This window comes from Calliphora vicina, chromosome 1, assembly GCF_958450345.1.
Source record: "Calliphora vicina chromosome 1, idCalVici1.1, whole genome shotgun sequence".
In the NCBI taxonomy this organism is placed as follows: Eukaryota; Metazoa; Arthropoda; class Insecta; order Diptera; family Calliphoridae; genus Calliphora; species Calliphora vicina.
This window is the reverse complement of record NC_088780.1, coordinates 94889385-94904179: the sequence shown is the minus strand read 5'-3', so window position 1 is coordinate 94904179 and position 14795 is coordinate 94889385. Positions and strand designations below refer to the sequence as shown.

At 33.2% G+C, this 14795-nt stretch overlaps 1 protein-coding gene across 1 annotated transcript in view; it reads left to right on the top strand.

Moving 5' to 3' along the window:
• The window catches only part of Ppcs (phosphopantothenoylcysteine synthetase), a 39613-nt gene that overhangs the window by 7022 nt on the left and 17796 nt on the right, over positions 1-14795 (top strand). Inside the window, exon 2 of the mRNA XM_065501152.1 lies at positions 6593-7036. Within this exon, the coding sequence (XP_065357224.1) occupies positions 6593-7036 (444 nt within the window). The remainder of the gene's footprint in view (positions 1-6592; positions 7037-14795) is intronic.

Here is a 14795-nt window from a genome sequence, read left to right as displayed (position 1 = left end):
TTTTTTGGGGTTATTGTGTTGGCTTAAATTAATTTGATTCATTAAATGTACGAATATTCAGTTTAATGTTTTTTTTCCCTTTTTTTTTAGCTTTCTTTGAGACTCATTATAAAAATGAGTCATGTGGGGAAGTTTTTCTTTAAGCAAAATGACTAGTCTTATGTATTTTTATGTTCATATATAAAAGTAATGGAGTTATTGAGAATTACAGTACTTTTTAAAGAATAAAGACAAACGTGACAGGGATATTTGGGATGTAAAATTAAACTGAGAACTTTTAGATTGCATACATTTTTTGGTCCATTCTATTTAGCAACGGAACGAAATCTTTTACTTTAGACTTAAACAATGTTGGAAATTACTGTAAACTATATCTCAACCTGAAGGCATGAGATATCTCAGTATGTTATCCCCAAACTTAGTAGGATGGAAACCCGTTTTCTTATTTCCCTTGTTCTTGCTACTGCAACCCTAAATGTCCATTGAAAGAGAGTCCGTGTCGACTTTATAAGATGCTTAGTAAGTTTTCTTTGAAGTGACTGAAGATTATAATGCAACTGAAACCCCGTTTGGGATATTTAAAGCAGATTCTATTTCAGTACATTATCATAGTAGTCTCTAACCGTAGGGACCCAAACAAAAGTAATGTCAGATAGACGACCCAGTCATGGCAGCTCTTATACTGACTGATCAATATAGACGTAGTAGAATATGTCGACAAAAATACCAATATTCCCACGAATATTAGTCATATAGTCATTCATAAGGAAGACGATGAGAGATAAATATACATATATGGGGGATTTCATGGCGATTGAACTTTTAAAATCGATGTCTTCCGATCGGGATGAAATTTGCACCAAGGTTCTATTGGATATTAATTCACAATTTTTTTAACAAGATCGGTGGAGAACTCTCTGAGTTAGAGGGGGTAAAAATTTGACATTTTGGCCAAGCAGGTGATTTTTCTCATCCATGCAACTTTTTACCTATTATTTTTAGCAAAATATGTTCCAAATAGTTTAGATAGCTATTTCTTTAATCTTTGGAAAAAAATTAAAAAATTTTGATTTTTTTTTTCGAAAATCAAAAACTTTTTTGACTTTTTTTTTCAAAATGGGCTCTTTTTTTCTCCAAAAAAAGCTTAGATATTTTCCTTGAATACCTATTTGGTCGCTCAGTGGGATGCGAGTGGGATATCTATCAAAATAAATATTTTGTAAATCAAGATATAACATTTTTTATTTTTGTTCAAAAAGGGCCTTTTTTAATTTTTTAAGAAGTTTTTTTAACTTAATTTTCGAGATTAACAGCCATTTTTAAGGGTATTTTCCTATAAACGTACTTTAATTTATGGGCCTCTGTAGCATTATTAATAATGTGTGGATGATCCTTTGTTATGGATTGTTTCAAAAATATGGTCTGACATTGATTCCACTAATTTTTTAAGCAGATTGGAATCAATTTCCTGTCAGACTTGTTTAATTTTTAGTTTCAGCTCTGTCACAGTCATTATGCTTTCATTCTGGGCATTATTTGCATAAACTTTACGGGCCATGTATCCCCACAAGTTCTCCATTGGGTTTAAGTCCGGACTACAAGCCGGCCAGTCCAACAGAGGAATGCTATGTACATTAACACATTGACTGCCACGTCGGACACATATGTGTGACACTGCACTATGCGGTTTAAGCCACGTCGGACACATATGTCCGACACGACTTTTATTCTCTCTAGCCATGTCAGACAATAGTGCTGGATTTTAAGAATTTTTTCGATGTTGTCTGGAAGTTTCTCATCAAAACTGTAATCTTCACATTCTTCATCACTTTCTGAACTTGTACTGAGTATTTTTTCGAACTCAGTATCCCATAAAAATTCTTTTTCGCCATTTCGTAAGACCCTATTATGTATAAAAAAAATCTGTTTCTAAGCAGTAAATATTACTGACAGTAGCCTAAATTCCAATATTGACGTTTTCGAAGAGATTACGCTGTGGCCACCAGCATCTTATTTGCTGAAAGTGCCTTGGAAGTCATTGTGTTAAACCAAGATTTAGATTACTTAGATACATGGATTGCAGCATTATCTTGTTGGAATATGCAATCTTCATCCATAAATTAGAGAAGAGCATCTTCCAACAGTTCGTTATAAATCGCACTATTCATTTTTGTCGAAACAAAACATATTTTCGACTTGCCAACTGCAGAAAACGCTGCCCAAACCATAACACTGCCACCACCGAAATTACGTTTTGACATCCGAACATCGTTTGATCTCAAATCGTGCCAATAGCATGAGTATGAGTCAGGACCGTCTAAATTAAATTTTTTTTCGTCGGAGAAAATTACTTTTTTCCACTCATCTGTCCATTTCATATAATTTCTTGCGAATTTTAGACGATTATCTTTATGGTGCTTTTTTAGCATTGCTTTACATTCCGACTTTTTACATTTTATGTTTTCATCGTTTCGTAAAATGTGTGCAACGTGTTCGGAAGTCACTGGAAGTTTCAATTTATTCTTTATTTGTGTGGAATTCAATTTGTTGCAGGTTGCTTCTTGTTTGTTAGATTAAATTGTCTTCTTGTTAGTTTTGTATTTCCCTTTGTAGGTTTGCGAACTCCATAATTTTGTCCTTTCTTCAAGAAATTTCGCACCACACTTTCCGAACAATCGATTTTACGTCCAAGTTCTCTTTTGGAACATCCTTGGTCGTGAAAAAATTTAATTTGCTTCTTTTCTTGATCGGACAAAAAAGTTCCCTTGGGCATCTTTAAAAGTGATGAAATTTATTGATTCAAATAGAAAAAGTTGCAGTAAATTGATATGTTACTATTAGAAACGTACCTTCGGTTGAAAAAAAACTAAAATTGATAATATTTTATTTTTGGTAACCTTTTTAAAAACTAATTTCACGTCTGCGTTTATACGACTCTTCCACTTAAAATAGCACTAAGAACATTTGATCGCATAATTAAGGCAAACAACAAGAATAAGAAAAAAAACTTGTTTACTTTCAAAAAGTACCGTTAAGTTGTCTCTGATTAAAAAAGTTAAATTTTGCTTTTGGATGAGAACAACAATGATATAACAAAAATACATAAAACAAGTAAGAGAGCTATATTCGGCTGTGCCAAATCTTATATACCTTTCACCAAATTATACTTTAAAATAAATTTTTTTTGGTAAACAAAATTTAATTTTTTATTTTAATTGTTTTTCAAAATTTTTTTTTTGGAAATTGTTTTTTAATTTTTTTTAAAAAAAGTTTTTTACAATTTTTTTTTTAAATTTTTTTTAAATTTTTTTAAAAAAAATGTATGACAAAAAAAAATTTTTCATGAAAACAAAATTCGGGTTAAAAAATATTTTTCCCGATTTTGACCCATTGTAGGTCTAACTTACTATAGCCTTATCTACATCGTTGCAATGGACTTTGAAATATCTATCATTAGATATCCATATTGTCTATATTAAGGACTTAGTAATCCAGATATATATCAAAAATAGGTAAAAAATCGAGGTTTTTTCTCATATCTCCGTTATTTATGGACCGATTTTGCTGATTTTAAATAGCAAACTTCTCGAAAAGATGTCTGACAGAATTATTGAAGATTTGGATCCCGAAGATATCTGGGGTCTTCAGAAAATTGATTTCAACAGACAGACGGACAGACAGACATGGCTTAATCGACTCCGCTATCTATAAGGATCCAGAATATATATACTTTATAGGGTCGGAAAATTATATTGTGGAAATTACAAACGGAATGACAAACTTATATATACCCTTCTCACGAAGGTGAAGGGTATAAAAATTAAGTACGTTTATAGGAATATGCACCAGTGTATTTGTGTCCTACTTTGTGGGTTCCAGTCGATTTCCAGCAGTTAAAAATTTCAATGTGGATTGGCGGCTGATTGGTTTGTCTCCAATGTTCTGTATTTCATGTGGTGTTAGGACAAAAAAACGTTAAGAATTCTTCAATCACATCGATTAATAAACGCTTGGACAACAGCCGTGGTCTGTTGTATTCTACGTTTAACATTCATACAGGAGCAATGATTTGACACAATAGTTGAAGATACAAATCTTAGTCTGTTTGGATATGTCAGAAGATTCTAAGGATTGAGATCGAAAAATTCTTAACATACATACATATATGTTAATAAAAATGAAAACACTAAACTTACAGTTTTGATTATTTTTATTTGATTAAAATTATTGTTACAATATCCAAAAAAAAAAAAATATTTGTATAGTTCTTATCACTAGTGATGAAATTTTGAACCCTTCCATTAAGGTTTTTATAGAGCTTTCTGTCATTTTGTTCGAACAGGCTGTCCATCTCCGTTTAAAATCTACAACACTTTTGGACACCATTTTTGTGCTCTTCAATTCTCTTTTAACAAGAGCCCAATATCTCTCCACTGGCCTTAGCTAAAGGCAGTTCAGAAGATTTGCCTCTCTTGGTACAAATACCACATTATTATTCTTTTACCACTCATGATCTCTCTTATTATAGTGACAGGATGCCAAATCAGGCTAAAAAAAGTGGACACATAAAGCAGTTTTATGAATGGAAGCATCCTATTTTGTAAACATTCCTTGATGTAAATTTCGGTATTTATGGAATTCTTTGTAACAAATGTTTGGCTTCTTTTGTCGCATCTGCATATTGCTTGCCATACTAAGAATTTTTGGAAAAATTGTCTGCTTTTGGGTCTTAAACTTTTCTACAACATTCCCTCGAGCATCAGCAACATAAAAATATTAACCCGGAAGCTGCGAAAATTTTCCATACGTACGTTTCGTCATTCATTATGCAGCAGGTATATTTTTTTTTGTATAAAATATGACTTCAATTTCAGAGTTCCTGTCAGGAACTTTTTGACCCTTGTATGTTTTTAAACCTGCATTGGCTTTAACTTTTCGTACCAAATAGTAGAGCTAACCGGGCTGCTTTCCTATCGGAAGTGTTGGGAGCTCTTTTCAAAATGCATTCTATTTATTGGCTTTAGAAACATCATGTGGACCATCCCTTCTACCTAAACCAGGTTTTCTATCAACGAACAAGTTCATCCGCTACTGTTTAATAACATTGGAACTAGTTTGACGGCAGTGCTTTGATTGTTTGTCCAACTTTTTGTAGGACCTAGTTGGGTTTTGTTCAAAATATTTAATAATTTTAATACGCACTTTTTTCTGGTCACTCATTTGAATCAGATTAACAACAAATCAATATAATTGGCATTAAACATAATAACTGAAATGATTTATAAAGGCAACTTGATCAAAAAAAAAATCAAATAATACTTGGGTTAAAAGTTTTAATGAAAAACGTGTGTTAAAAATTTGTTCGATCTTATACTGATTGAAGGATGCCAATCGCTTGGTTGGCACTGGAGTTTCGATGCGCTACACCCCTGCTCTACAGTTAAACAGCATCATTTCAAATTGGTACCCCATTTTGGGTCCTTGAGACTCCGCCCACCCCCTACTTGTTTAAATTAAATTCAACTTCCTCTTTAGACATGGGATATTTTATTATAATCGGACTATCCGTTTAGAACAGTCACGAGCAAAATTGGGATTCTAATGCACGCGTGCATAGGCCAAAAAATTCTGCTGACGCTTTGTTGACACACCTACACTATAAGCTTGTGTGTATTAGTGTGTCTGTGTTTTACTGAAATGACCACTTGTTTGTTGCTTTGTTACGATCTCAGAGATCAAAATCAAATCAGTTGCTGTTTAGCATTTGTAGAAGCAAGTTTATGTTGCGGATTTTTTTATGTTTATGATTTTCTCTCTTTTATTACAGTCAGTGCAGTCAGTCATCTCTCTGCTGCTTAACGCACACAAATATACTCATGGTGGTATGTGTTTGCCCATGACTGGTTTAGAAGTTAAAGATTTATTTCCACATTTTTTTAATTCCCCCAATTATGGGGTGTTAGGGCGTAAAGATTTTCCTAATAGAGCAGAGCAAATTAAAAAAAAGTAGACAGTATCTAAACTAAGTGGCTTAGATTCATTACAAGGCTTTGATCAATAAACAGTAAAAAAACCACACAAAACGAAAACAAATTTCTGAAGAACTGACCTTTACCTCTATCTGTGTATTTGTAAAACTAAAGTGAAAATTTGTTTCAAATACCAGGGTCAAATACATACAATAATAATAATAATAATTCTATAGTTACTGCTATATTTTCTCGTCATATGCCATGATGGCGTATAAGTGTTGCAAATTGAAAATTTATTTGTTTGAAAATATAAATTATACGACCCCAACAATAAAAATGGTTTCTTACAAACAACAACTACCACAAAATATGAAAGAGTGTGTATGTAAATAAAATAAAAGGAAAGAAACAATTTAGAAAATACAAATAATAATCATGTGCCCCAAAGGGCACAAATGGTCATGGCTAAATTGTAAAAAAAATTGTATACAAAATTTTCAATAAAACCAACTCTTATTATTTCATGATAGAAACAAAAAAATAAAATTGCAATTCATTCGGTTAGTTATATTAAAGGCTTCTTTATAACAAATTTATTTTCTTCTGTTGTTTCATTTCAGTCAGGTGGTACAACCGTCCCATTGGAGCACAATACCGTGCGTTTCGTGGATAATTTTAGTGCCGGTACACGTGGCTCCTCCTCAGCCGAATATTTCCTCGATCACAATTATGCCGTGATTTTTATGCATCGCCAAAAATCCCTCGAACCCTTTACCCGCCACTTTACGGGGCAACAGTTCTTCGATATGCTCGACATCACCGACAATGGCCAAAGTACCTCAATCACTGTTAAGCCCGATTCCGTTGATGTGTTTGCACCCATCCTGGCCAAATACAAGCAGGCACGTGAATCACAAATGATTTTATATGTCAGCTTTACCAGCGTAGTCGACTATATGTGGCTGTTGCGGGCCGCCTGTGAATGTTTGGCAGCGTTTGAGGAAAGAGCTGTATTGTATTTGGCAGCAGCTGTATCAGATTTTTACATTCCCCAAGATATGATGGTGAGTACGAGTAGATAGACGCATTTTCCATTTTACTTGCTGTTTTTAATGGTCTACCAATATACTGAAACAATAAAAAAACAACAGCAAAAACATGACTGGCTAAAATACATATGAGGAAAATCAAACATTTTGAAGAATCGTTGAAACTGAATTTAAATGGCTTGTATTTCTTTTGGATTTCGATAGAAAAATAATAACAGGAAAAGGCTTTGAATCCGATATTTTAGTCTAGTAATCTTTCACTTCTTAAAGTTATAGGTCATTTAAAAGTTGAACATTTTTAAAAAAATACTTTGAAACTTTTTGTTCACTAATTTCGAACAGTTTTTAACTTACAGATTAAATCAAACATAAATTAGAATCACTAGATTTTGAACATTTTTATAGTCTATAAATAATTATGGTAACATTCTTTGGCGTCAAATAATATGGTGGTATACAAATGAAACCAATATTTACCGATTACACAGGGCAACAAAGTCGAAAAAATTTTACAGGCTTTTTAAGCCACTACACATTTGTTGTTCCAGTAGTACAAATATGGTCCAAATTTTACATTCTATGGAGAGATTTTTCAAAAACGGTTAGTCCGATATTATTAAAATAAACTTAGAAGCATTTAATTTTTCATAACCTTTAATCCGTTTATATATTACGTTTTAATGGGCTCAGTAGTTTCGGAGATATAATGACTCAGATCGAAAAAAAACATAACAAACTTTTCCATTAAAACTTTTTTATTTTTTTTATTTTATTTTTTTTATTTTATTTTTACCAAGTTACATTTGAATTATGTTCATTTGTTGTTAATCTGATTAAAATGAGTGACGAGAAAAAAGTGCGTATTAAAATTATTAAATATTTTCAACAAAATCCAACTTGGTCCTACAAAAAGTTGGCCAAACAATCAAAGGTCTGCCGTCAAACTGATTTCAATGTTATTAAACAGTATCGGGGAAAACTTGCCCGTTGTTAGAAAACCTGGTTCAGGTAGAAGGAATGTTCCACATGATGTTTCTAAAGCCAATAAATAGAAAGCATTTTCAAAAGAGCTCCCAACACATCCGGTAGGAAAGCAATCCGCTTAGCTCAGTACTCGGACTATTTGCTATGAAAAGTTAAAGCCAATGCAAGTTTAAAAACATACAAGGCTCAAAAAGTTTCTGACAGAAACTCTGCAAACAATTTAGAGGCCAAAGACAGAACACGGAAATAGAAGTCACATTTTATACAAAACATTGACCAGCAGCATAATGGATGACGAAACGTACGCAACAAAAATTTTCCGCAGCTTTCGAGTCAATATTTTTATGTTGCTAATGCTCGAGGGAATGTTGTAGAAAAGTTTAGGACCCAAAAGCAGACAAAATTTCCCAAAAAGTTTTTGGCATGTCAAGCAATATGCAGTTGCGGCAAAAGAAGCCAAAGATTTCTTACAAAGGGCTCTATAAATACCGAAACTTACATCAAGGAATGTTTACAATGCTTTCATTCATAAGACTTCTTAATGTGTTCACTTATTTTTGGGCTGATTTGGCATCCTGTCACTATGGTAAGCAAGGTATTGAGTGATACAAGAACAATAATGTGGTATTTGTACCAAGAGATGCAAATCCTTCAAACTGCCTGGAGCTAAGATCAATGGATAGATATTGGGCTCTTGTTAGAAGAGAATTGAAGAGCACAAAAAAGGTGACCAAAAGTGTGGTAAATTTTAAACGGAGATGGACTAGTTGTTCGATCATAGTTACAGAAAGCATTATAAAAACCTTAATGGAAGGTTTTCCAGAAAAGGTCCATAATTTCATCAAATAGCTAATTTTTTGGTTTTAAAAAACTTACGAAAAAGGCAGAAATGGTTCAGGTTTATTGCTTTATCGCAAAGCCTCATATAATAGCAATCGATCATAAAAATCGATTGATTCTTTTCGAAGTTAACCACAATTAAGTGAATTCGCTCATTTTCATATTTTGATAGATATTCCACTCGCATCCCACAAAGCGACCAAAAAGGTATTGAAGTAAAAAACCTTGGGAGCAAAATAAAAAATTCAACAATGTTTTTGATTTTGCAAAAAATAGTCAAAAGTTTGAGGGAAAAAAAACTCAAAAAATCTTTTGATTTTAGAAAAAAAAAAAATGTAAAATATTTTTTTATTTTTTTTTATTGAAGAAATATGTAGCTATCTAAACTATTTGAAACACATTTTGCTAAGAACAATAGGTAGTAAATTACATGGATGAGAAAAAAAATGTAAAATTTTGATCCCCTCAAACTCAGGGAGTTCTTGACCGATCTGCTCGAAATTGTATATGAATTACTATACAATATGTGATGCACTGGCTACCGGCTGATCTCGTGGCCAAACAATTGGTCATAAATTTGGCGGTTAGGCTAAGCACTGTAGGAGCATGGAGGCATGGTACCGGCCATACCTTATCACACTTATTTAAAGGGCGGTACACTGGATGAAATACTATAGGTTATTTGGTGTGAATATCCGAATCTGCACTGACAGTAAGCCTGCTATCAAATCCTTATCTGGTGTCTACTCGACATCCAGATTGGTACATGAATGCCGGGTATCTCTTAACGAGATTGAGAGACATTCTAACCTGAAGTTATTTTGGGTGCCGGGTCACTCTGGTGTACCTGCCAATATTATTGCGGATGAACTGGCCAAAAGAGGCTCATGTCTACAAGGTGATGAGATATATCTTCTGGTGTAAATCACTCATACAGCGTAAATTATTTGAGTTTGCTCAGCTCAGAGGGTCTAACCTAACCAATTGCTCGATATCGAGACTCACTTGGCCCATTCTTGATCATCATAGGTCAAAGTCCCTCACGGGGCTATCACGGGCAAGGCTGCGAGCTCTGATATCAGTGCTTACTGGGCAATGCTTGATTTATGCGCATGCTAGGAGACTGAACACTTCATACAACCACTTTTGTAGAAGTTGACATGATGAAGACTAGATGGAAACGGTTGAAAATCGCTTCTATCTTTACCCTGTTCTATCGGGGGTTCGGACTGCAACAATAGGCAGTCCGCGCGGTCTAGCGGATCTATCTACTGTGGATGTCAGGAAGATAGATTCGTTCATTCATGCGTCAGGTTGGTTCGGCAATGAATCCAATTCTGACATGTGAATAGAGATGCTAATCGGGACTGATTTTTGAAAATCCCGGGGATCGGGATTTGGTAAAGAATCCCGAAATCCCGACTCGGGGTTTCGGGATTTTCGGGAAATCTAAAATCCCGAAAATTATAAGAAATAAACGTACATAATTATGTCTTTACAATTGAAAGTAATGTTTTTATTTAGCAATTAATTTTTATTAGACACTAAAAAGCATACTATTGCATCTATGGTTTCGTCTGCCATTCTGGAACGAATTTTGTTTCCGACATATGCTGCTGCCGAAAAACATCTTTCATATTGTTCCTTCAGAAATAAAGTGATATATTTCTTTTGCAAGTTGCAAATCTACATTATAACTTGGTTTCGTTATTGTTATTTGGGTTTTTTACATTTATTAATAATATATTTTAGCCTTTGAGCAATCGAAATATTTTCATTTTGTTCGAGCTCCCCATCTGATTAATTTCGTTTGAAGATGATTTAAATTGGGTTTTGTTAGATAACTTACAAACAAATGTGAAGAATTGATTTTCCAGAGCCCCACTCTAGGAAAACCAAAAATACCGCTTTCCTTTATTAACTATGTTGTAGCAGGAGTTGAGCTTAACAACTTTGCTGAACATCACTGCGATATTCGGGCATGTAGAATGTCAAAATGCATAAAAAAGGCACACAAAAATGACAATTCCCCTATTTATTTATGAAAAACGGGATACGGAAAATCCCGAAAATCCCGGTATTTGAAATTAAAAAATCCCGTGTTTCGGGGTTTAAGAAATCCCGAAAACCCCGGGATTTTCGGGAACGGGATTCCCCGTTTGGCATCTCTACATGTGAATGACCTCTTGAGGACCTGAGCATGATCCTTAGGGTATCACAAAGGGATAAATTTATGAACCCAATTGAGCTGGCTAATTCAAGCTGCCTTCATAACCTAAACTTAACTTACAATCCAATAGGACTTACTTTGGTGCGATCGTAAGTCATCGATTACAAAAGTTGGATCACTTGACATGAAATCCCCCATATATGTAAAAGAGTATCGTTGCTGAGTGACTAACTGATTCAACATCGCCCAGATCAAACGCCAAAAGGAAGATACATGATATTTGGACTTTAGGTTTCTCTCTTCATATGTACTTCCACAAAGAAGGGATTTTTTAGAGGGAAAAAAACTTTTTTAAAATTCGAACATTTTGGAAGAGAAAACGGAAATAAGTTTCAACATAAATATTATGATTTAATTTCATCAATTTTAATTCATAACATTTATAAATAATTTCTTAAATAGTAGGATTGTTTTTATATTTTATGTTCAAATAAAATCTAGATAATATACATACATATGTATGTACATAATTTCAATTTCATTTGTACGTATATTTTTATGTTGTTCAGAAATGTTTGAAAAAAGTCAAAGTTCGATTAATAATATTTACATATTACAAAATTCATTCCAATAGTGATTTTTTTCTGTGTAAAAACTATATTTAGGTCCTTTTTTGAATCAATTCTTTGCTCCTCAACAAATACCAATTATGAATTTGGTACTTTTTAAAAATTCGAAAAAGGACCAAAACTAATGGTACTTTTTACAATTTTCTATAATAATATTTTTGGGTATTAGAAACATCAGCATAAACATTATTTCCATTATGGTATATAGGGTATAAAAAGGCACGTGTCATAAGAAAAAAATTATGAAAAATATTTTTAGTAAATTTCTTAAAATTTTTTGATTTACCTCATATACTAAAGGTGTGAGTGAGTGTGTCACTGTATGAGATTAAATCTTTATACAATATTGCTGTAGTTTTTGTTGTTTGCGGGTTTAACATTTTTTTGTTTAATAAAAACTTTTTTTAGTTTTGTTTTTCTTAGTGCTTTATGGGACACTTTTTTTCTTGCAATTCTTTTCATATAAGTTTAGTTTTCAGTTTTTACAGCTTTGATGAGCTTTTTTGTTGTTGGCTTAGGGGAGGTTTTTGTTTGAGTTTGTGTGTATGTGTGTGCCTTATAATTGATGGCGGTTTTTACCTCCTACAAACTGTTTTTTTTTTCTTTTGAAATACCTGATTTTAAACGTTGTGGTTTTGTTTGTTTTAATATCGATTTATGGATTTTCATTCAATACACATTTATATGAATATTTGTTGAGTGTATGAAATATTTGTAAGTTGTTTTAAATGTTAAAAACACGTGCATATTGTTTACGAATTCTGTTAATGGTTATTAAATAATAAAACGCAGAAAATATGTATAATAAAAGCCTTAAGCCGTATAAATTTAATTAAAACATGGATAAAGTAATTTCGATAACAAATTAGAGTTTTCAAAACACCTAAAATATCTCTTCAACTAAAAGAGATAACCCATATGTATTAGAGTTGTTTTTGTAGATATTCTCAAGTACTATCTAAATATAATTGGTATTGATAAGACTGAATTTTTTAATACAAGGTGGCGCAAAAGTAATCCTCCTATCAGAAAATGCTATAAATTTTGCGATTGGCCCCTAATGTCAGTTCTGTTTTGACATTTGTGTAGTAAACACATGCGAAATACACGTTAATAAACAATGTTCCGCTACACTGCTCCAAAACGCGGAATATTGCCATCCTTAATCACCACCAAGAGGAAGATGATTTTTCATCAAAAATAATCATGAGTGATGAGGCCCATTTCCATCTTAGCGAGTACGTAAATAAGTAAAATTTACGCTTCTGGGGCACTGAAAATCCGCGTGTAACCCACGAAGAGCCATTACACCCACTCAAAGTCACTGTATGGTGTGCTGTTTTCACTGGAGGAGTAATCGGACCTTTTTTCTTCGAAGACGTCGCGGGCTAAACGGTTACTGTGAATGGTGAGCGCTACAAAGCAATGATCAACGAGTTCTTTTTGCCGCAACGTGATGAATTGGGATTGGAAAACATGTGGTTCCAACAGGACGGTGCAACGGCACACACTGCACGTGCCACAACCGATATGCTGAAGGATGCATTTCCCGGGCGCCTAATCTCAATCAACAAGCCTCAGACTCTTGCAGCTCTTAAAGACAATATCCGTCAAGAATGTGAGGACCTATCGCCGGAAGTTTTGGCCAAAGTGATGGAAAATGGCATAAAAAGGGCTCAAATGACAATCAACTGTGGCGACGGCCATTTACATGACATCATATTCTCGACTTGATGTAAAAAAAATTAAAAGACCAAATACAAATAATCCACAAGAAGAATCAAAGTTTTTCATTTTTTTTTAATTACAGCCAAAAAACATCGGAAGTTTACTTTTGCGCCACCTTGTATTTTGTATGGCCCCTATTCCAACAACAATCCCATGGAAATACAAATCAACTCAAAAACACCTCACCACTGAGTATGCGAAATCTCTGATCACCATGAAATTAGGTCGTGTATGGAAGTTATTTATGTCGAATTTGGTGAATATACCGACATTTTTAAGAGATTTATGCACGTTAAAGTGATTTTCGGAAGCGGGTCTATATGGGAGCTATGACTACCCACTATGGTGGTGTATGGTATAATAAAAAATAAGTTTGTTTACCGTCTCACAGTGGTATAGAAAACATGTAAGAGAGCTATATTTGGCTGTGCCGAATCTTATATACCCTTCATCAAATTATACTTCAAAATAAAATTTTTAAATATTTTTGGATAAACAAAATTTATTTTTTCCAAAGTTTTTTTTTCATTTTTTGACTTTTTTTATGTTACAAAAAAACTCAAAAATTGTATGTTTTGAGTTACAAAACATTTATTTTGATAGATTTCCAACTCGCATCCCACTAAGCGACCAAATAGGTCTTCAAGATAAATATCTAAGTTTTCGTTTGAGAAAAAAGGGCCCATTTTGAAGAAAAGTCAAAAAAGTTTTTGATTTCCGAATAAAATGTAATTTTTTTTTTTATTTTTTTTTTTCGAAAAATTTAAGAAATAGCTATCTAAACTATTTGGGACACATTTTGCTAAGAACAATAGGTAATAAAATACATGGATGAGAAAAATCACCTGCTTGGCCAAAATGTCAAATTCTGAACCCCTCTAACTTATAGAGTTCTCCACCGATCTTGTTGAAAAATTGTGTCTGAATTAATGAATTACTATTGCAAACCCTGATGGAAATTTCATCCCGATTTCAAAAGTTCACTTGACATAAAATCCTCCAAATACATTCTCACCACTTATTTTTTTCACAACTGAATTAGGTCTTTGATAGGAGAGTTTCCGATCTATATGTAATTATCTATGGGATGAACAACATCATATTGTCATACAATTTGTTGTCATATTTATACCCTACACCATCATAGTGGGGAGGGTATTATGCGTTTGTGCAAATGTTTGTAACGCCCAAAAATATTAGTCTAACACCTTAAAGTATACCGATCGACTTAGAATCACTTTCTGAGTCGATTAAACGGCTGGAGCGATTTGGCAGATTTTTTAGGATGATGATGAATTTTTTAGGAGATGGTTTGTAAAGAAAAAAATTCTAAAATTCCGGGTAAAACTCGGATTTTTTTTTTTGAGTCCAGTCAACTGTAATAAAAAAGCTCCCTAAAGTATGCAGTACAAATTTAAATATT